The sequence below is a fragment of the Haliotis cracherodii genome, unplaced genomic scaffold, assembly GCF_022045235.1.
Source record: "Haliotis cracherodii isolate W230 unplaced genomic scaffold, xgHalCrac1.p SCAF_22, whole genome shotgun sequence".
Classification (NCBI taxonomy): domain Eukaryota; kingdom Metazoa; phylum Mollusca; class Gastropoda; order Lepetellida; family Haliotidae; genus Haliotis; species Haliotis cracherodii.
Window position 1 is genome coordinate 5222038 of NW_027266278.1, and position 24459 is coordinate 5246496.

General features: G+C 40.7%; 1 protein-coding gene across 1 annotated transcript; it reads left to right on the forward strand.

Annotated features, from left to right (window-relative positions):
- Nucleotides 1-1205: 1205 nt before the first annotated feature.
- Nucleotides 1206-24226, forward strand: LOC139471449 (selenocysteine lyase-like). The gene is made up of 13 exons (XM_071253812.1): nucleotides 1206-1349; nucleotides 1992-2101; nucleotides 3539-3610; nucleotides 5587-5615; nucleotides 7587-7761; nucleotides 10613-10740; nucleotides 12839-12997; nucleotides 14610-14716; nucleotides 15911-15947; nucleotides 17211-17294; nucleotides 18164-18263; nucleotides 21705-21774; nucleotides 24046-24226. Exons 1-13 carry the CDS (start codon nucleotides 1333-1335, stop codon nucleotides 24224-24226), a joined length of 1269 nt encoding a protein of 422 aa, XP_071109913.1. The 5' UTR covers nucleotides 1206-1332.
- The last annotated feature ends 233 nt before the right edge of the window (nucleotides 24227-24459 follow it).

Below are 24459 nucleotides of genomic sequence, written 5' to 3' on the forward strand. Positions count from 1 at the left end.
CTTGATAACAGTGTTAGAACCAACACAGTAACGTTGCGCTTAATTGTAATAAAGAAGTTGTTCATCCATATACCTTATCCTTACTCATTTAGACATTGCAGATTATGGAAACAAGATGTCGGGGCAATGAAATATTTTGGAAAAGGCATGAAAACTTTCAATACATATCGTCATGATTACTTAATATGTTAGGTAACTCATGGTAAATTGGAAGAATTGTATTCTGGTTGTGATTGGTATGGTTCATACAACACTACATACTATGTAAATAATTTATATGTGGTAATTGTTTAACTTGAAGTTTACACGATATACAGCTTTTCTATTGGACAAGTGGTTGGTCACATGACCGCAAAATTGTCGTTCATAAGTGTATAAATGACACAATTTGACGTTCATACGTTTTTCACAAGACCGTGTTCTTGAAATGATGTTTACAAACACTGACAGACATCTTACAGTTCCACATTCCTGCAGAAACCCCTGGGAATTCCCCACGAATACACAAGTTCTGTCAAGTTTGGCCCTCCCTCTATGAACATGATGAAGGTTCATACTCCAATGAACTCACACAAAGTGAAAGTCAATTCTTAATTGAACACGTACACGTACATATTTTGCGTATATTATGAATATGATTATGAGACACAGAAGGGTGTGATCATTATAAGTTTGTATTGCCTTTATGACTGAATTAATTTTATCAGAATAGACAATGACGGCGAGCAAATCGCTTACAGACTCTCACAACTGACAGTGCCACAAACATGACCAGCTGATGGCAACTGTCCCGACAAAACACACCAACCGATTTTCATTTTCAAATAAAGCTGAATTCAGTTAATAGTTTACCTTATTATAGAGAGAACAAACGGGAACTAAACTGTCATCGACGCTCTGTTTTTCACTTAATGACAACAAACCGAAAGTACAGACTTGTTCTTAAGGCGTCATCCTTCTGCCAGCTGACGAAGTAAACAAAACAAGCACCTGCTTGGGCATGCGCACACACCGTCGGTCCTAACTTCCGGGCCAATGGTCATGGGGTCTCAAGCGAAAATACTGAAACATTTACACAATTAATTTTTGTTTCAACGAAGTTTTTGCAAAGTTTCAAGTGCGACAAAATCAAACAAAAATAAAGAATTCGTTTAATGTTGTTAGGTTTAAAAGATTATCAGAAAATATAAAATATGGAATGGGTTGTGAAGCGAAATAGCTATTAGACGAGTAAATGTCGTGGCAAAACGTGACTGGGTGTTCTGTAGTGTTTATTAAGGAATATATAATTAGAAGTGCATGTGTGAAGATAACGACAGAGGGACGTAAATCATGACAAGTAAGGCCAGGTAGGTTATCGATGTTAAAACAGATTCTGTAAATTTTCCGAATATAACTTATTTTGAAAATATGAATTCACCAATGACAATTTGAAATGAATACATGACACTTTTGGTGTTTACACAACACAAGGTGGGACGAATGTACAAAGATAACAATACAATGGCGAAGCCAATGGGGTTAACAGGAGAGGATTCAATTAAGTAATCTGGAGGTGTTGGTATAACAATTAAGGTGCTGTTGTGATACAAGCACTGAGGCTATCAAGATGTCCATAATGGTTGATGGTTAAAATATCACCCTTTAAGAAACTATTTCAGGAGTGTACGCAAAAACACATTTAATGACAACCTTTTTAAAAAAATAATATATGAGCTATTATGAGCAAATCTAGTTTACAAGACAGAAAGAAATTTACTTGACTTGACAATTCAGAGTAGTGGCTGAACATGCTTAGCCAGAAAATTGAATTTTATTCAGTTTTCCAATTTGTATTTCCTTTTGTTATTCGTACCCTGCTGTATAAATCTCCTTGCTCTTCCTAATGTGAAATTATTTCAGTAACCTTATTATTGCAGATATATTCTTATTTCAAAACTATTATTGAATATCAACTCTTGCATACATTCTTGTCACTGTCTATGATATAGTGTGTACCTTGACTACAATGCCACAACTCCCCTGGAGCCGGACGTGTTGACAGCTATCCACGACACCCTGCGTGATGCATGGGGGAACCCTTCAAGCTCATACACACAAGGTGGATAATGATAATAATAATGATTATAATGATAATAATGATGATGATGATAATAATGGGCCATTTATGTTGCACATATTTCCATACCACACAGAGGCATGCACAAAGCTCTATTATTACCCCGGCCACTGGATCAGTGTGCACTTGACAATCATTCTCAGCTCCCTGGGGAGTATACAACCTAAGCTGCCAGTTAGGCGCAAGAAGGTGAACAGCCACACTGCTCTCTCATCCTGCTGGATGAACAGAGGCACATTTCGAACAAAGTCAGTTGCCGGAGAAGACACGGCATGTCATGAAGCTTAGTTTCACCTGCTTTTGTGACCCATGTGTTTTTGAAGGGAGCAGTGTGGTACCTTAGTGACAATCTCCAGTAACCTATGCCTGCAGTAAGAGGTCACTAAATGGATCAGGTTGTCAGGCTCAGTGACTTGGTCGATTGGTTGTCGTCATATTCCAATGGTGTGAATTGATTTGTCTGATGGCAGTCACTGGATTGACTGTTCATGGATTGAATATTGCTGAGTGCAGCGTTAAACAAACAAACAACAAACAGGCATTTAAGGGCTAAAAAAAATAAATAAATTGGTTCTCAGGCAATGACCTATGAAAATAAAGTGCGGGCAGGCGGTTGTTTTTTGTTTTTTGCTTGTTCAAACTAGTATGTAAACAAATAAACAGTCGTATCATCAACCTGGGAAAGGGCCTCCCTACATAAACAAACATACAATCTCCTATTGCCGCCATGACCATAACTAGAGATGTGAAGTAAAGCAGTGCACACGTAAAGGGAAGTAACTGCATGCTAACTTGATCACATTGTTTTTAAGTGTCAGGATTTAATTTTTTTTTTTTAAATGGAAATAAAAACTTAACATACGGCAGACGTTATGATGATGCGGGCAGTGCCTGAGAACCAAGACTTATTTTGTTCAGCCTAAGTGATTGAATAGTTCACAAGTCATGCTCAGGGGCTTCAATTCTCTGTGTCCCCTATCAAGTAATTACTGGAATATTGCTGACTCACTAATTTGGAGGAGTTGAGTTAAAGTCTTAAAGGCGTTATTGAGAATCTACTGATTTCATTCACATTTATTAATATTTCAAAATTCACTTGTATTAATGAAGACTGTATACACTGTAGTATACCTTACTAGTTTTTCCAGGGCAGCGGGGTAGCCTAGTGGTTACAGCGTTTGCTCGTCACGCCGAAGACCCGGGTTCGATTGCCCACATGGGAACAGTGTGTGAAGCCCATTACTGGTGTCCCCCGCCGTGATATTGCTGGAATATTGCTAAAAGCGGTGAACCATACTCACTCACTCACTCACTCACTCACTCACTCACTCACTCACTCACACACTCACTCAGTCATTCACTCACTCACTCACACACTCACACACTCACTCACTCACTCACTCACTCTTATTGTTACAGGACAGAGGGCTAAGGCCATAATTCATGAAGCCAGGGGAAACGTGGCATCCATGATCGGAGCAAAGCCTTCAGGTTCGTATTCAACATCTTCAAAATGTGCTGCACATGTTCATCTGTCTCAATGGCAGTTACCCCTGAAGATCCGGGTTAGAATAGGTCTTCAGCAACCCATGCTTGTCTCCCCATGAAGATCCGGGGTAGAATAGGGCTTCAGCAACCCATGTTTGTCTCCCCGTGAAGATCCGGGGTAGAATAGGTCTTCAGCAACCCATGCTTGTCTCCCCATGAAGATCCGGGGTAGAATAGGGCTTCAGCAACCCATGTTTGTCTCCCCGTGAAGATCCGGGGTAGAATAGGTCTTCAGCAACCCATGCTTGTCTCCCCGTGAAGATCCGGGGTAGATTAGGTCTTCAGCAACCCATGTTTGTCTCCCCGTGAAGATCCGGGGTAGAATAGGTCTTCAGCAACCCATGTTTGTCTCCCCTTGAAGATCCGGGGTAGATTAGGTCTTCAGCAACCCATGTTTGTCTCCCCGTGAAGATCCGGGGTAGAATAGGTCTTCAGCAACCCATGTTTGTCTCCCCGTGAAGATCCAGGATAGAATTGGTCTTCAGCAACCCATGTTTGTCTCCCCGTGAAGATCCGGGGTAGAATAGGTCTTCAGCAACCCATGTTTGCCAAAAAGGGGGAAAGTGCTTGTCGTAAGAGACGACTAATAGGATCGGATGATGAGACTCACTGACTTGGTTGATGCATGTCATCATATCCCAACTGCATGGATAGATGCACATGATGTCAATGACTGGATCGTTTGGTCCAGACTCGATTATTATCTATCCAAATTTGTTAATATTTATTTAATTTATTTCTACATGTTTTATGAAACATGATGCAATGGTGCTTTAGTGACTTGGACAAGTAGAAAGCGAAGAGAACATTGAATGTACATAATGGTTCCAATCTCATTAAAATCAGACCTTAGTTCTCGCTACCACAAAACAAAGATTTGTAGACATTAGGGGTCAGGTCAGAACGACCTTTCATCCGACCAATCAGTGCGTCGCTTACCAGATTATGAAATTGACAGTCGGAATGTTATTTCTAATCATGCAATCTCGAAAACTTTAACATGGGGTTTTCCGAACGATAGTTACGGGTTTAACGACTGAATCCTTACAATCTAGACCATCTATTAGCCTTCCAGAATATATTTTTGTTCAGGTTTCAAATTTGTCATTGAGAATTTGTCAAAATATATTTCTAAGCGTAGTCGCCAATTTGAAATAGCGGTAGCGAGAACTAAGATCTGGTTTTAATGAGATTGATAATGGTTCACAAGACAGCGCCAGATTTAGAAAGACATGTTGCAATGCCAGACTGTGTAGAGTGACCCCCCTTGCCCAGTAGAAATTGTCAGTGAAAACTGCATGGAATACGGAAACTGATGCATATGTAGCGGCCGTAAAATTTCCAAGTCCTGTGAGTCCCGCCACATTGTAGGGTATTGAGGCTAATTTTGCCTAAATTTGTTGCTCTTGTGGTGTCTTTCAAGTGTTTCTTGAATGATCAAACCTGTCATGTTTGTAAGTTGTCAAATGTAATCTTTTGTCTGTTATTCCACATTTTGCAACTATGTCAGAAAAGGAAGTGTTTCTTGAACCGTCAAACCTGTCATGTTTGTAAACAATCAGGGGCGGATAATTCTAATTTCCTTGCTGTCGGCGACCACACTCAAAAGTTTCCTGTCACTTCAATCATTGGCTGCCACAACTTCATGCAGTTAACTTTAGGGTATGCGTGACCAGATTGTTTTATACATGTATCTAAATACTTTTTTATGGGCTACAGTCACACTTTTCCTAATCAGACAGTGTGTTCTATCTCTTGAGACCTACAGCGGGTACCTGGGTAGGAACGGGTAATAAGGGGGTGGGAACCCGGGTATTAAATCTGGACTCGTCCCAGCCCTAGTTTCCACAGCCAGTGATATCACTGAAACATTACCATGGCAACACTGTGTGGCTGATCAGGTTTAATTTGTCTTTCAGACATCATCTTCACATCAGGAGGGACAGAGGTAAGTTTGCTGATTAATGTTTCCAAACCAGTTTGCAAATTGTTTTTCCAAACTGAAAATAAAATTAGTCACTATTTTCAGGAATATTTTGGCCTACATTGTAATGTTTTCAAACTCGAATTTGATGTGTAAATGGTTGTCAAATATATGTTGGTCGCTTTCATCAAATCAGAAACTGCGTAGATATCACATACTTTTAACTAACATCTGCTATGAAAAGGCGTTGGCATATTAAGGACTGAAATATCTGCTACTGAAAGGTGTTGGCATATTAAAGGACTGAAACATCTGCTACAAAAAGGCGTTGGCATATTAAAGGACTGAAACATCTGCTACAAAAAGGCGTTGGCATATTAAAGGACTGAAACATCTGCTACGAAAAGGCGTTGGCATATTAAGGGACTGATACATCTGCTACAAAAAGGCGTTGGCATATTAAAGGACTGATACATCTGCTACAAAAAGGCGTTGACATATTAAAGGACCGAAACATCTGCTACAAAAAGGCGTTAACATATTAAAGGACCGAAACATCTGCTACGAAAATGCGTTGGCATATTGAAGGACTGAAACATCTACTACAGAAAGGCGTTTTCATATTAAAGGACTGAAACATCTGCTATGAAAAAGGCGTTGGCATATTGAAGGACTGAAACATCTGCTATGAAAAGGCGTTGGCATATTAAAGGACTGAAACATCTGCTATGAAAAGGCGTTTTCATATTAAAGGACTGAAACATCTGCTATGAAAAGGCATTTTCATATTAAAGGACTGAAACATCTGCTATGAAAAGGCATTTTCATATTAAAGGACTGAAACATCTGCTATGAAAAGGCATTGGCATATTAAAGGACTGAAACATCTGCTATGGAAAGGTGTTGGCATATTAAAGGACTGAAACATCTGCTATGAAAAGGCGTTGGCATATTAAAGGACTGAAACATCTGCTATGAAAAGGCGTTGGCATATTAAAGGACTGAAGAGGAACTAAGCAACAACTACACATATTTGTGCCAAACAGAAGTTGGCAAACGGTTAGGAGAACACCAACCTGTTTCCTTCACAATGGCACTTACCTGAGTTCAACCGCTATAGGGATTCCGAGTTAGAATTGATCCCCAGCAACCTATGCTTGTAAGAGGTGACTCAATGTATCAGGTGGTCAGGCTTGGTGACTTGGTTGAGTGTGTATTATCGTCCCCTGATGGCTTGAATTCATGTTGACGTATCGCAGGATTGTCAGGTCCAGACTTGATTATTTACATATCGCTAGAATATAGACGAGTGCAGCGTTAAGCAACAAACAAAGAAACAACTAGTTGCATTCAAACAAGTTTATTGACTTCACAATCTCATTAACATCTCGGATACAATACTTCTCACTTTGGAGATGTGAGGACGGACTTCCATCGTAGGTTGCGTCAGGTGAACTTTCTTCTCAGTGACAATCAGCTTCTGAATTCTCTGTATGAGTGAGCAAAGCATTCATCAAACAAACTCATTTCATTTCTGTGTCTTGAAAACGAACATAATCAGTAAGTTCTACATGCAATAAAATAAAGCTGTGCAGGCAAGCACACACTAGCTTACTAAGATTTTGTGAGCCAGGCAGTTACCTAGGATACCCGTTTTTGCTAAAAGTTATGTTTTCAGTGCTTGGAGAAAGACACCCTTGTAAACATTGTTACCGTAAAAATTACCTGGTTTTAACTCTTTTAACATCAGGTTCAATGCAATGACATCTCTGAAGTAACTTGGTTAGATCTACACGTCTTATTACTGTCTTTATTTGAAAAATATACTTATATGAATATCGCGGATGTTTTGTTCAAGAAAAAGATGTATAAGGTACTTTATTTGCTGGTTCACAGGGACTGGCTGTCACATGAATTACCAGTATATAGCCTAATTTTGGTGGTAAAAAACTGGTAATAACGGGTAAACGGGAACACTGATTTCTATTAAATAAGGGTAATAACTGGATCCTGGACACTGCCGTCAAGTTTTTCCACGATGACGGGAGTCAAGATTGTAAAGGAAACACAGGGGACCCCAAGAAGCAGCTGCCACACTTCATCACATCCAACCTGGAACACGACTCCATTAAACTGGTGCTGGAACACATGGTGGCTGCAGGCGTAGCAGGTGTGTCCAGTGGAGTTATGTTGTGTCAAGATTTCTCTATATTACCATGATTTAAGTATAGAATACTAAACGAGCTCCCGTGTAATACCAATTTTATGAAACGAGTGAATAGTTGTGGTATCTGACGAGCGAAAGCGAGTCAGATACCACATCTATTCACGAGTTTCATAAAATTGGTTTTACACAGGAGCGAGTTTAGTATTTTATCTATTACTTGCCATTTATAACGTTTTTAGAATTATACTGTTGAGCATGAATAGGCTGACACCTACACAATCCACGGCATAGACCAATTGAGTTTAACAGAGTAATACTTCAAACGTGTCAAAAGTTGAAACGTATGAATTTAATACCATACAACGGTCCACCTTTAGAATTCACAAAATTATTGTAGGGCTAAGACTATCGCAACTCACATACTTTAACTTAGACTAACGACTTTTGTGCTACAATACGATCGCCTTGTGGAACGGGCCTTGCACCTCAAAGTTTACAATAACGTCACAATACCCGATGACGTCATTTGTGGAATTTTGTTGCAAGATCCATTGGCGAAACAATGCCATGTGACGTCAGCCTAGCAACAAGGTTGCTGGGGTCATCGAGTGTGCATAAGCTCCTCTCAGCGATCTATCAACTCCACACGCAATGTCGTTGAATAAGCCAAGGGATGTTGAGAGCTTTCAATATTTGATCGTGAAACGTGTTCCGAGAGTACATAAGTACGTTTTGGTATTACACAATGTGTAATACAGCTGTATGTTTATTAAACAGGTGATCTCTTCACGGGCAAGTAATAAAATATACACTCACTGCTGCAGGCATAGCATGGTGGCTGCAGGTGTAGCAGGTGTGTCCAGTGGAGTTATGTTGTGTCAAGATTACAGTATGTTACCATGATTTAAAATATATACTCACTGCCAAAAGAAACATGAACCATAGAAACATATAGAGTGAGTGAGTGAGTATGGTTTTACCTTTTTAAGCAATATTCCAGCAATATCATGTCGGGGGACACCAGAAATGGGCTTCACACATTGTACCCATGTCGGGAATTGAGCCTGGGTCTTTGGTGTGACGAGCAATCGCTTTAACCACTAGGCTACCCGACTGCCCCAGAAACAGAAAAGTGTGTACGTTAAGAAGAGATGTTCCAATGTGAACCACTTAATGACAAAACTAGCCAGCAGTCAACTGTTACCACAGTGTCTTTATTCTTATCACGATATGCTGCACGTGATTTGGAAACCTTACACACTAATCCTGCACGAGACAACTGGTACATCTCAAGTCATGGATCTATGATGTCACATGTGACATGTAAATCACGCAAATGCAGGTTGATTTGTAGATGCCAGTTGTTTAATACAGTAGTATAATTGGAGGCATAATAATAAGAGGCCCTGTAAAAATAAATACACAGAGTTAAAATATGCACAATATCTACACATACAAATAAAACATTACATTATAACTTATTAACAAATATTAGAATCTTATATACATTGCTATGATCAGTCATAATTAGTTTTATCTTATATTGCTCTAAATATTAAAGGGGATTTATCATATAATAAATTGACAAACATAGCTTATCAATAATGGGAGAATGGTGATAAATACATTAATACATAACACACAATTTCAGTACATATCACCATAAATACATACAAAATATATATATCCTCACCAGGTGTATGGCACTGTTCCCTGTGATGTCACAACATCAGACATCATTTGACTTGCCGGGATACACCTGAACATAAATATATATATATAACATAATCACAGTGTAACATATTACATCAATATGTTTACATCCTTAGGTATATACAATAACTCTAAAATATATATTCTAATCACTCAACTAATCATACAGACATACATTCATATATATGCAGTTAGGTGCAGAACTTTAATTTAGCTCCAGTCTCATTATACAATCAGATTCCATCTCTCATATCACTTGCATTGCGTCAAACAAAATGGTGGCTCCCACTACAGACGATCTGATCGCTAATCAAGATCTATATTGTAATAAAAGATGTCTTACCTCGCAAAGTGCATGAAATCACTTGAGCACCTTGGTTAAAAACATGAAAAGATTTGTCACAGCCCAGACGACGATACACATGCTTTGCAAATGCTTCAGTCGACCAAAGTCTGCACATTGAAATCAATGCTGTTTACGAACCAGATGTCTAGTTTGTTACGCCATTTTGATTGGACTATGCATAGACTCGTTAGCCCAGCAGAAATGTAACTCCGGAAGTCCAGCCTTGTATGGTCTAGACTTTTATGGTCAGTTAACGCCCTTGCCTTGGGAAGATGAATAATATATCTTTTTCTTACCTGTATGTATGAGAAAACTTCAGAAACACTCATGTGAACGTGTGAGAGTACTGGTATTTTGAGCGAATCTGAAGCCCCCGTACTTGTTGCCACTCTGTAATATATCATGGTGGCACTGCAGCCAAGTGGATGAAGTGTTTGCACCGCACCGCACCGACCGCACCGCACCACACCGCATCGCATCGCATCGCACCGCACGCACGCACGCACGCACGAATGTAGCTGTATATTGTCCATGTTAAAACGACAGGGAAGTAAAATAAATCATTTCTGTTCCAGAATTATGATTCTAATCCTGAATGATATTTCTCTAAGTCTTTTCTTTTTAATCTGAATAACATGAAAATGGATGTTTGGATCTTAATGATAGCCAAAATATACAAGCTCTAAGAGAATATTGGCACTCACTGAAGTTGGGTATCGTTCATCATGTTTAATTTGGTTTGGCAGATGAAAGTTTCCATTGAAGTTTTATTTTGGGTTTATTCCTGTGTTATAGAGTGTACCTTTGTGTCGGCCTCAGAGCTGAGCGGGCGAGTTGAGGTCGAGGATGTTCTGAGTGCAGTGCGCCCAAACACTGTCATGGTGACAGTCATGCTGGCCAACAACGAGACAGGTGTTATACAGGTAAGTCAGTTATGTTGGCCAATAACGAGACAGGTGTTATACAGGTAAGTCAGTTATGTTGGCCAATAACGAGACAGGTGTTATACAGGTAAGTCAGTCATGTTGGTCAACAACGAGACAGGTGTTATACAGGTAAGTCAGTTGTGTTGGCCAACAATGAGACAGGTGTTATACAGGTAAGTCAGTCATGTTGGCCAACAACGAGACAGGTGTTATACAGGTAAGTCAGTCATGTTGGCCAATAGCGAGACAGGTGTTATACAGGTAAGTCAGTCATGTTGGCCAACAACAAGACAGGTGTTATACAGGTAAGTCAGTCATGTTGGCCAACAACAAGACAGGTGTTATACAGGTAAGTCAGTCATGCTGGCCAACAACAAGACAGGTGTTATACAGGTAAGTCAGTCATGTTGGCCAACAGCGAGACAGGTGTTATACAGGTAAGTCAGTCATGTTGGCCAATAACGAGACAGGTGTTATACAGGTAAGTCAGTCATGTTGGCCAACAACAAGACAGGTGATATACAGGTAAGTCAGTAACGTTGGTCAACAACGAGACAGGTGTTATACAGGTAAGTCAGTCATGTTGGTCAACAACGAGACAGGTGTTATACAGGTAAGTCAGTCATGTTGGTCAACAACGAGACAGGTGTTATACAGGTGTCAGCCCTGTTGACCATCATCCGAGGGATATCCTGAGTGCTGTGCGCCCCATCTTCCCGATCAAGGGAGCTAACTGGCTTTATAAGTCCAGTTTCCACCCTTACCAAACTAGGCTGGAATTATGGAGTTATATTTTGGCTGGACTAGTCTATGCATCGTCCAGTCAAAATCGCGTAACGTAATCAATATCCAGGTCGCCAACTGCCGTGCAGATATTCGGTCAATTTGTAAAGCATGTGTACCACAAACTCGGCATCAACAGATATTTTCCAAAACCTTTTATGTTTCTAATTGAGGTGCTCACGTGATTTGAGGCACTTCACGAAGTAAGACACGTTTTATTACAATATTGATCTTGATGATCGATCAGATTGTCTTGACTGGGCACTGCCATTTTGTTTGAAGCAAATGCAAGTGATATGAGAGATGGAATCTGATTGGTCAATAGGAGTGACATAGAAGGAACATAACTTGTAATTGACACTCGTGGTACTACGATTGAGCCTGGAAATTTCAACCCAGTTGGACAAGGGTGGAAACTGGACTTTTAGGGGTGCATCCCCACACCATCATGGTGACAGTTGTGACGAGACAGGTATCATACAGGTGACATATTACCCAAATATCGTCTCCCATCCATACAGTCTCATTAAGATCAGATCTAAGTACTCACTGCCGCTAAACAAAGATCTGAGGACATCCCATTAAAGGTCAAGTCAGAACGACCTATCGCGAACTTGGACTGACCACTGAAACAAATAACAAGAAGTCGATATCAGCCAATGAGAAAGTAGCTTTCTCGAGCTTTCTTGGCACTTGTTTCAACTTGGCTACTTCCATTTCAGACTACGCTTGAAAAATATGTTGACTCAGTTCTCGATTAAAATTTTGAAAACTGAACAAATGAACATTCTGGAATGTCTAATATATGGTTGCGATTGTATGGCAGTGCTTCCCACGTACTGTGTAACACCTTCTTCGTTCAAATGTTTATTCCACGGAAGCGTGAGATAGACCATAATTTTGAAGGAATCAGTCGTACAGGACGTAACTGTCGTTCGGAATCCCCGTTTTAACGTTTACGAGGTTGCATGATTAGAAAACACATTCCGATCGTCTGGTAAGCGATGCATTGATTGTTCGGATGAAAGGTCGTTCTGACATGAACCGTAATGGGATGTCCCCAGATCTTTGTTTAGTGATAACGAGAACTAAGATCTGATTTGAATGAGATTGCCATCCATATCCATGTTGTTGCGATATTAATAACCGGTTGTCATACACGTCCAATATGTATTTTTTAAACATGATAGTTATCACACAATGAATTTTAAATTCAGCTCACATAGGTGACATTGTCCAAGTATTAAATGTTTCAATCTGGTAAAAATCATCATCACTGTTACCATGGTTACACCTCACTGCTTCTTTGCAGCCAATCTCAGAGATATTTTCTCAAGTGCGGAGTCTCAAGCGCCAGACCGGTGAGACCTCGAAGATCCTGCTCCATACTGATGCTGCACAGGCTTTAGGCAAGGTCAAGGTCGATGTCAGTGACATTCATGTGGACTACCTTACTATTGTGGGGCATAAGGTAACCATGGTAACCCTTGATTAAACTATCTTATTGTTGTCGAACATATGGTAACCCTTGTCTTGACCATGTTACCATTTGGAATGCATTTGGTAACCATTGCCTCAACCACATTTCAATTCTGAGTTCAGAAGGTAATCCTTGTGTAAATGATTATTTTGAACATATGGTCTGCCTTAGAATTAATCAGTTTTTTTTAAGACTAGTTCTATTGTTGTTCTATAAAAAATATTACTATTCATTAATACATATATTGTAGCATATACAGTTGATAAAAAGTGATGATTGTAATTTATTTTATGAATTCGGGACTATTTGAAGACCCTGTGCATATTTAAGATTTGTTTTGTCTCAGATCCAATCTCATTAAAATCAGATCTAAGTTCTCACTGCCGCTAAACAAAGATCTGAGGACATCCTATTATGGGACACGTCAGAACGACGTTTTGCAAACTTTGATCGACCACTGAAACGAATAACAAGAAGTCAACATCAGCCAATTAGAAAGCAGCTTTCTTGAGCTTTATGGCACTCGCTTGACTACGCTTGAAAAATATGTTGACACAGTTCTCGATTAAAATATTGAAAACTGAACAAACGAACATTCTGGAATGTCTAATATATGGTTGCAATTGTATGGCAGTGCCTCCCACGTACTGTGCAAAGCCTCCTCCGTTGAAATGTTTATCCCACAGAAGCGAGAGATAGACCATAATTTTGACGAAATCAGTCTTAAGGTCTGTAACTGTTGTTCGGAATACCCTGTGTTAACAGTTTCAAGGTTGCATGATTAGAAAACACATTCCGACTGTCACTTTCATGATCTGGTAAGCGACGCTTTGATTGGTCGAATGAAAGGTCGTTCTGGGATGTCCTCAGATCTTTGTCAAGCCATAGATAGAACTAAGATTTGAATTTTAATGAGATTGTCTCAGATCTAGATCTAGTGACCCAGTTGTCTAAGGCGCTGCATTTCGCTGTGCAGAGTTGCGTCCCTTGGGTACGCCAGAAACCTATGATTGTGGGTTCGAATCCCGGTTTGCCCCGATTATGTTTCAAGGTTTGTCAGCACCATAGCAGTGCTCGTGGGTTTCACCGAAGTGGTAAACGTCTAAGACATCCAGGGGCACGGGTGGGAGGAAAGCCCGAAGTTATGCAGGTCTTAGACGTTTACCACTTCGGTGAAACCCACGAGCGGGGGTATGGTGCTGACAAACCTTGAAACATAATCAGGGCGAACCGGGATTCAAACCCACAATCATAGGTTTCTGGCGTGCCAAAGAACTCTGCTCAGCGAATCGCGGCGCCTTAGACAACTGGGCCACCCGTGCCCCCTTCGGTGAACAAAGTCACTTACCCAGGCAGACACCATGTGCGCTACATGTGCATCAGAGTGGGGCAGGACCGAAGCCCCAGAAACACACAGGAGTCAATCTGTCTTCACTTGGCAGTTGTTGCATCTTTAAAATAGCGAATGTAGGCAGCTGTCTGGTATGGATGTTTTCAGCGTGGAACTGGATTTGGGGAGCTTTGAGATAATGGCAGTTAAGGGGCTGTTTGTGCAACTACTTACAAATACCTCTAGTTTGACACCTTGTTATATTTCATGCAGTTCTATGCTCCAAGAGTTGGCGCCATCTATGTACGTGATATAGACAAGGGGACACCACTCTACCCTTTATTCTTTGGTGGAGGACAGGAGAGGAATTTCCGACCAGGGTGCGTATAATGCATAGACTCTGCAGACCATGCAGTGTTTCAGTTTAAGCCTGCCCCAATATTTGCAAAAACAAAATTATGCATTATCAGCACAGCTAGCAGTCAAGCAATGTAACTGTAGTCATCACTGGTGAGTGAGTGGGTGAGTGAGTGAGTGAGTGAGCGAGCGAGTGAGTTAGGCTTAACACTACAATGTTTGTTTGTTTGTTGTTTAACGCCGCACTCAGCAATATTCCAGCTATATGACAGCGGTCTGTAAATAATCAAGTCTTGACCAGACAATCCAGTGATTGACATCAGGAGCATTGATCCATGCAATTGGTATACGATGACATGCATCAACCAAGTCAGCGAGTCTGACCGCCCGATCCCATTAGTCGCCTCTTACGACAAGCATACCTGCCTTTTATGGCAAGCATGAAGACTTATTCTAACCTGGAACATTTAATGTATTCAACAGTATTCCAGTTATATTAGGATGTGTCAGCTTCATGTCGGAGGAAGGCCCAAAGAGATGTCAGTCAGACATTTACCACTTTGGTGAAGCCCATGAGAATGAGTTTGGTGCTGAAAAACCTGGAAACATAGGTCGAACCAGAAGTCAAGTTCACAATCATAGGTTTCTGCCATGCCCTTTCATCCATCATAAGTCAAATAGCATTTTGAAATATGGATGATGAGTCATATTCAAAGTAGATGAAATGATAAGTATCTTCCTACAGGCTGAAAATGTCTTTTTTATTTTATCTCTGATTACAATCTATTAATGATCCCTTTGTTAGCTCCTGTTATATATGTCCATAGGAATTTTCAGGGCAAATACAAAATAACTTAAAATTAAAGGGGGCATGGATGGCCCTGTTGTCTTTGGTGCTGCAATTCACTATGCAGAGTTGCGTCCCTTGGGCACACCAGAAACCTATGATTGTTGGTTCGAATTCCGGTTTGCCCCGATTATGTTTCTAGGTTTGTCAGCACGTCATACGTCATGAGTTTGTCATACCCGTGCTCGTGGGTTTCACCGAAGTGGTAAACGTCTTAGATCTGCATCACTTCTAGCTTTCCTCCCACATTAAGCTGACACGCTGTGATATAACTGGAGTGCTGTTAAACTCACTCACTCACTCACTTAAAATTAAAATTAAGTTGATGAATGATCTAATACATTGGTATAATCCTGTTGTTTTGTTTTAGGACAGAAAATGGTGGCATGATTGCTGGTCTTGGCAAGGTAAGGGACAGACGCTGTGTCTCCTCTTTGTAATGGAGGTGTGAACACAGGAAATCGTTAGACATGTGTAGCTGCCATAACATTTCTGTGCCCCCCTGGGAATCGAACCAGGGACCTTTTGATCCGAGGTCGGACACCTTGTCCACATGACCAAGAGCAAGCTGACAAGGTAAGGATGTCATCTATAAGATGACTCCACGCCCTGCCACATACCCCCTGTCAACAGAAGGCACGTCCCAGGCCACATAATAGGTAATGAGATTTATTTTGCTGAAATTTAATTTGAACATACTTATCCCCACATTGTGTGTCAATGTAACGGTCAGAAAATGTCCGTACAGTGACTGGATTTGATCCGAGATTGGATATCTCGTACACATGACCAAAAAAGAGGTTAAAAAGAGGTTAAAAAGAGGTGACACAATGACAGTGGAATGACACAACGCCCTGCTAAACTTGCAGGACATTAGCAAATCCTCTGTTTACATCATGGGGACAACGTGTGAAGCCTATTTCTGGTGTCCCCTGCCGTGATATTGATGAAATATTGTTAAAAGAGGCATAAAACCATACTCACTCACTCACTCCTTCTTTTCACATCACTAATAAGCTGTAACTGAAATGTTTTGAAAAGTGAAATGAGGGCATTATCAAGTTACAGTGGCCCGCTCATTTCTGATAACATGCAGGCGGTTTAATGATAATTCTATCCATTGTAGCTATTATTATAGAATAATATTCTCTTACGATGATTGATTCTCCTTCCCTTGGGAATGAATACTGTAAGTCCCTCCCCAAACATACATCTATAGCTTGAGACTTACAAGCGATTGGTATAAAACCGAACAAGGGATGGATAAAACCATATATGTGTACCCCGAGTGATACTGCTATGCCGAATTTATCTTACTGACATGTTTTACTTGTTTTACTAGGAAAAACCCCACAGCTTTTGCTTTGAAGCTAAGGGATTTATTCCCCTGCTCCCCGCTCCATGTGCAGTGTGTCTTCTTCATGGCGGGGTACAAGGGATTTGTTCTCCTGCTCAGAATTTATTTTCCTCCCAGGTGGGATACATAGTAATTAATGAGATCCTGTGAACAAATCAGATCTCATCATTCTGACAGATTAAATGCCCTATAGCTCATTGGCTATTCCCTAAACATGAAACTTAGATTATTTACGATAATTGAACTTGCGATATATTTTATTGTAGCAAGGTATTTTATCTGTTTATTCCTCATTTAAGTTTATTCCTTTCAGGCAGCAGAGCTAGTGGTGAGGAATATTGACGCCTATGAGAAACACCTTAGGGATGTCCGGGATTACCTAGAGGAGGAGTTAGAGGTATGTGGGAAGATTGAATTTTTTAGTGGTAAGTAACTTAACACCTGCAAGAATTATCTTTCCTTTATTTCTAAATATATTAATCTTGTACCTTAAATTTTGACTGTTATCTGGAGAAGAAATTGGGGTTTATGGAAAGATTCACTATCTAGTGGTACGCAACGCTACATCTGTAAGGATTACCTTTTCCTGATTAACCTGGTGTCTGTTGTGTAATGACAGTCATGCAATGTACTATATTTGTGTAGGGAGTCATGAGACAGTAGAACTACAATGAACCAGTGCTGCAAGGTTTCCATCCTACAGTTTTGTTTGTTTGTTGTTTAATGCCACACTCAGCAATATTCCAGCTAAATGACAGCTGTCTGTAAATAATCGTGTCTGGACCAGACAATCCAGTGATTGACATTATGAACAACGATCCACGCACTGTTGATACGATGACATGCATCAACCAAGTCATCGAGTCTGATCCCCTGATCCCGTTAGTCGCCTCTTACTACAAGCAAAGTCGCCTCTTATGACAAGCACAGTCATCTTTTCGAGCAAGCATGGGTTGCTGAAGACCTATTCTACCCTGGATCTTCCTACAGAATGATGTTTTCAGGGTTTTTGACAGTTTAACTCAATAAATAACAGCTCACATTTTTTATTGTTAATTTTTGTCTCTTGAAATAATAATCTTCACAATCATAGGTGAAGCCAGAAAACCTACAGGAAAGGTTGTGGCAGTTAGAAACTCCCTTGGTGTTTTGTAGTTGGCGGTGCTTAACAATATGTTCAGTGTTGATAACAGCGTGTTTCTCTTTAACTGAGGTTACTCACAAACACCTCGCTTGTTGCCAGCTACACTTTGACATTGTTTGCAGAGAGAATTTGGAGACATGATCCACATCAATGGTAAATTCAAGACTAGCCAGAGACTTCCAAACACTTGCAACTTTTCTTTCAAAGGTAAAGGTCTGGAAGGTGAGAGATGAACCCTGATGGGGCCTTATAACACTGTTTGTTTGTTTGTTTGTTTGTTTGTTTGTTTGTTTGTTTGTTTGTTTGTTTGTTTGTTTAATGCAGCACTCAGCAATATTCCAGCTATATGATGGCGGTCTGTAAATAATCGAGTCCATTTGCAAAAACCCACTATTTGCAAAAACAAAATCATGCATTATCAGCACAGCTAGCAGTCAAGCAGTCAAGCAATGTAACTGTAGTCATCACTGGTGAGTGAGTGAGTAAGTGAGTGAGTGAGTGAATGAGTGGGGCTTAACACTGCAATGTTTGTTGTTTAAGGCCACACTCCAGCCATTGATATCATGAACATTGATCCATGCAATTAGGATGTGATGACATGCATCAACCAAGTCAGCAAGTGTGACCACCCGATCCTTTTAGTCGCCTCTTACGACAAGCGTAGTTGCCTCTTACGACAAGCGTAGTCGCCTGTTACTGACTGACATACGTAGATCCAGAGGGAGACTAAAGGGGTGTACCCCACCCTCACACCCTCACCCATTTCAAGCAAGCTAAATATTTATATATTTGTATGTTTGATAGGGGACCAGGTTTCCAAGTGTAAACCTATTACACCACCAAGGCATTTTATTATATGTTTAAGCACACTCTCTCAATCAGTCATTCCCACTCACTCAACCATACACATTCAGTCAACCATAAGGATTAACTCAATCAGCCATACCCACTCACTCAATCAATCATACCCCCTCAATCAATCAATCATACCCACTCAATCAATCATACCCATTCACTCAATCAATCATACCCACTCACTCAATCAATCATACCCACTCAATCAATCAATCAATCATACCCATTCCCTCAATCAATCATACCCACTCACTCACTCAACCATACCCACTCAATTAATCAATCATACCCATTCACTCAATCAATCATACCCACTCACTCAATCAACCTTACCCACTCAATTAATCAGTCATACCCATTCACTCAATCAATCATACCAACTCACTCACTCAACCATACCCACTCACTCAATCAATCATACCCACTCACTCAATCAATCATACCCACTCACTCACTCACTCACTCAACCATACCCACTCAATCAATCAATCATACCCACTCAATCAATCAATCATACCCACTCACGCAATCAATCATACCCACTCAATCGACATACCTACCCAATCAACCATACCCACTCACTCAATCAACATACCTACCCAATCAACCATACCCACTCACTCAATCAATCATACCCACTCAATCAACCATACCCACTCACCCAATCAACCATACCCACTCACCCAATCAACCATACCCACTCACTCAATCAATCATACCCACTCAATCAACCATACCCATTTAATCAACCATACCCAATCACTCAATCAATCATACCCACTCAATCAACCATACCCACTCAATCAACCATACCCACTCAATCAACCATACCCACTCAATTAATCAATCATACCCACTCAATCAACCATACCCACTCACTCAATCAACCATACCCACTCACCCAATCAATCATACCCACTCACTCAATCAACCATACCCACTCAATCAACCATACCCACTCAATTATTCAATCATACCCACTCAATCAACCATACCCACTCACTCAATCAACCATACCCACTCACCCATTCAATCATACCCACTCACTCAATCAACCATACCCACTCAATCAACCATACCCACTCAATTAATCAATCATACCCACTCAATCAACCATACCCACTCACTCAATCAATCATACCCACTCAATAAACCATACCCACTTACTCAATCAACGAAACTGAAATGTCGCCTTTGACAGTAAATAAATAAGTTGTTATCCATAAATTGTCTCCTTCACAATTGTTTGGCTCCTACTTATATATAATTGCATGTTTGAAGCAGTGACAGAAAAATGGCCAGTTAAATAACAGGCCGAGGTCAGTGATATGACAATGGGTAATATTTCATTGTTTAAATTGTCTACCCTATAAAATTTTCGACAAAGCATTTTTTATTCAAACTACAGAACTGGTAGTAAAGGGACATAACTCCTGTATGCTTCAGTGTATAAAGTGAAGGTTACATTTCTGTGATGATTAAGACTGTATTTCATTCAGCCAATGTAATCATGTGAAAAAGATTTTCCACTAACATTTAAACATCATTAGGCCTGTGTTTCGAATTCAAAGCCCCCCCCCCCCCCCCCCGACTATAAACAGTCTGCAAGGTGGCGGCGTTTCAGTTTCATACATGACTGACAGTGTAAACAAAACTAAGTGTTGAGAGGAGTTTATTGAAAAGTCTTGAATCTTGAATCGTTTGATGGATATTTATTACCATTAAACATGATTAAGCCTTATGACCTTGTTGTCAAACGACCCACGTTGGTGGGTGTTTACGTGTCGTCACCTGTTTATGCATTAACCAATGAAATTTGTGTGTTATCATGACATCATATTGACCTGTCAGATCACTCATATAATCTGTGCCCACTCAGAGTGCGTTAGTTCCTACCGCTAATACCCCTTTAAGACACAAAAGATGTATGTTTTTTATGGATTTTACAAAAGTACACAATTTTACAAGGTCTCGGATTTATTCTGACTAATTGTTTTGCTCCCACTTAGATTCATTTTGCTGTCTTGAAGCAAGTATAAGAAATATTCAAGCTTTATGATGCTATTTTCAAAATGTCACAATTCCCACATAGCAGGTGTACCCAGGTGTCTGAACCGGGCTCCGTTCCACAACATGATCTAAGCGCTCTGTAAAGTTAACGTATGGGTGTGAAGCCCAGTTCTGGTGTCCCTCCTGAGATATTGCTGGAATATTGATAAAAGCTGCGTAAAACCAAACTCACTCACTCACTTAAAGTACGCTTTGTAGTTACAGTCATCTTGGGCTAAGATCGATTGTGGAACGGACCCCAGGTGTCAACGTAGGTGTCTCAACTAGGTGTCTCTAGTAGATGTCTCAGCCAGATGTCTCAACAGGTGCCCCAAGTAGGGGTCTCAGCCAAGTGTCTCAACAGGTGCCCCAAGTAGGAGTCTCAGCCAGATGTCTCAACAGGTGCCCTAAGTAGGTGTCTCAGCCAAGTGTCTCAACAGGTGCCCCAAGTAGGTTTCCCAACCAAATGTCTCAAACAGGTGTCAAGGCAGGTGTCACAAGTAGGTGTCTCAGCCAAGTGTCTCAACAGGTGCCCCAAGTAGGTGTCTCAACAGGTGCCCCAAGTAGGTGTCTCAACCAGATGTCTCATCAGGGGCCCCAAGTAGGACTCCAGGTAGGTGTCTCAACCAGATGTCCCAAACAGGTTTCCCAACCAAATGTCTCAAACAGGTGTCACAAGGTACACTTGGCTTGAACATAAATAAAGATGAGTCAAGAGTTGATCTGCCCTTTCCACCATGTTGCAATTTTGTGTTTAAGGTCACAAGGTGCTGAACAAGGCTTCCTGTATTCAGGCCAGTGTTGGGGCAGCATGTCACGCTCAGAACAGGCAAGTATAGAGTTGCTGGCAGCACATTACCATAGCAGCTGTATCGCCTGTAGTATGGCCCATTAATTAATGTTATTGGTTGTTGTGTGCGTTGTGTTGTGGTCAATAATGTGGTGGGTGATGTGTTGTGTGTTCGTTGTTTAACTGAGCAATATTCCAGCCTATGTATCAGAATATGACACTTGTAAATAATAGTGTCAGGCCCCGTTCCACAAGGCGATCGTAGCGCTAAGCTGATCGTAACTCCCATTCTTTAACATAGACTTACGACAGTCATAGTGCTAAGCTGATCGCAACTCCCATACTTTAACATAGAATTACGACAGTCATAGTGCTAAGCTGATCGCAACTCCCATACTTTAACGTAGACTTACGACAGTCATAGTGCTAAGCTGATCGTAACTCCCATACTTTAACATAGACTTACGACAGTGATAGTGCTAAGCTGATCGCAACTCCCATACTTTAACATAGAATTACGACAGTCATAGTGCTAAGCTGATCGCAACTCCCATACTTTAACGTAGACTTAAGACAGTCATAGTGCTAAGCTGATCGTAACTCCCATACTTTAACATAGACTTACGACAGTCATAGTGCTAAGCTGATCGCAACACCCATACTTTAACATAGAATTACGACAGTGATAGTGCTAAGCTGATCGCAACTCCCATAATTTAACGTAGACTTACGACAGTCATAGTGCTAAGCTGATCGCAACTCCTATACTTTAACATAGAATTACGACAGTCATAGTGCTAAGCTGATCGCAACTCCCATACTTTAACACAGAATTACGACAATCAATAACTGGATTGTCTGGTCCAGACTTTATTATTTACAGACCGCCGTCATATAGCTGGAACATTGCGGCGTTAAACAACAAATAAAGAAACTGTTCAAGCTTCCCTTCATCAATCTATACGCGTGGTTCACTTGCAGTGAGCCAACTTGATAGCATTCCTTCTATTCGTAACCATGGTATATCTTTTCATATGCAATTCTAAATGATACCGACAGGGTAACCAAACTTTCACGGACAGTTACCACTATGAAAAATAAGCACCAGTGCATACTTCGATCTACTGTCTTATTTCAAGAAGAATCAAGAAAATTCTCAATTATATTTTCTTTATCAGAAACCTCAGTTTCATCAATATTTATAAAATTCAATAGTTTTGGATTTTGCGTGACATCTGTGAGATGTAAATTTTTTTTACCATGTTGACTTTAGTTGTCCTTTTTTCGGTCAGCTGTGAAAATCGAAAAAGAAATATTTGATTGAAATACACTCTATATGAAGCTGATAATGAGTTGAGTCAAAGATCTATCCCATTTCTCTCTGTTCATTTATTCAGAGCTGTTTTGGAATGAATACCATGTCAGTTTGAGAATATCAGTGTGTCTCTGAAATATGAGGTTGTTTATCTTACCGCGAGGTGTACCAAGGTCAGAGGTTATGTCAGCGTTAGTCTCGACACTGTTATGGACGCTCTGTATGACACTCGGGGGGAGGGGGGGGGGTGGGTGGGTGGGGGGAGCATTGTGTCAATTAGGGTCATGAGACAGACTGATTTTGATAAACTTGAGCAAGCGGTGTTGTCTCAGTAACCTCATTATAACTTGATAGTACTGCAATACAGCCCGAACTAGATACGCATAGCGGCCATGTATTTGCCGTGTATTTCTCTGTCTTTTCTGTCCTCCATTTTCTGAGGATGGGGGTTCAAGAAAATGTCCTCAGGTCTTAAAAAGTAAATAAATCGTTGATTGGACAGAAGGATCTTCTGAAACAACGCGTTGGGACACCAGCACTATTCAGAAATGTTTTTGTTGTTGAAACTTTGACTGAAAATATATTCTGTCTTAAACAATATCCAAGCCCTTCCCTTTACACAAATATATTCCATACCTGAGCTAATTATGAAATCTAAGTCTGAGCCTATAACATCGGTTAATGACTGTGCGGAAAAGCCCAGTATGAGACTGGTCAATTGATATTCAGTAATTGTGAACAGCTTCGAAATATATTCGACATCTGTCGATCCATCACAGCTAACAAGATAGTTCCTACTTGTAGCAGGGCGTGGAGTCGTCCCACAGATGACATCCTTACCTTGTCAGCTTGCTGGTGGGGTTAACCTCTTTGGTCATGTGGACAAGACGTCCGATCTCGGATCAGAAGGTCCGTGGTTCGAATCCCATCACGGGACTCGGAACTTTTATGGCCGCTACATATTCATGAAATGATCACATCCAATTCTATTTCAGGGCCTCCCCTATTCTTCTGGCGATTGGTATCCCGGAGGACATTGCCAGAAATGCTTTACGTTTCTCGGTTGGGAGGGAGACCTCCAAAAGTGACATTGACATTGCTATCCGAGATCTCAAGACATGCGTCCAAGCCTTAACACTGGGAACCCATGACAAGTCGGTTCCCGACGGATATTGAGCTGTTCACGGGACAGGATTATTTCCATCCTTCACCTTTCACTGTTTTATTTCTCACGTACAGGGTAATAAAGATATTTTATAATAAACTATTTCCTTCTTTTTAAGACGTTGGTTATCAGGATCATCCCCACGGCGACACAGACCATTTGTTCTGAATGCATGCAATCGGAACCTTCCTGTGTGTCATAATGTGGTAGCACTGGTCCGGTGCACAGCCCGGTGGTGGCGGAG

What these genes read in the sequence shown, in the direction of transcription:
- LOC139471449 (XM_071253812.1), top strand. An exon ending in GATCGGAGCAAAGCCTTCAG is followed by an intron (nt 3,611 to 5,586) that starts GTTCGTATTCAA and finishes TTTGTCTTTCAG; the next exon opens with ACATCATCTTCACATCAGGA. An exon ending in GAGAGGAATTTCCGACCAGG is followed by an intron (nt 14,717 to 15,910) that starts GTGCGTATAATG and finishes GTTTTGTTTTAG; the next exon opens with GACAGAAAATGGTGGCATGA.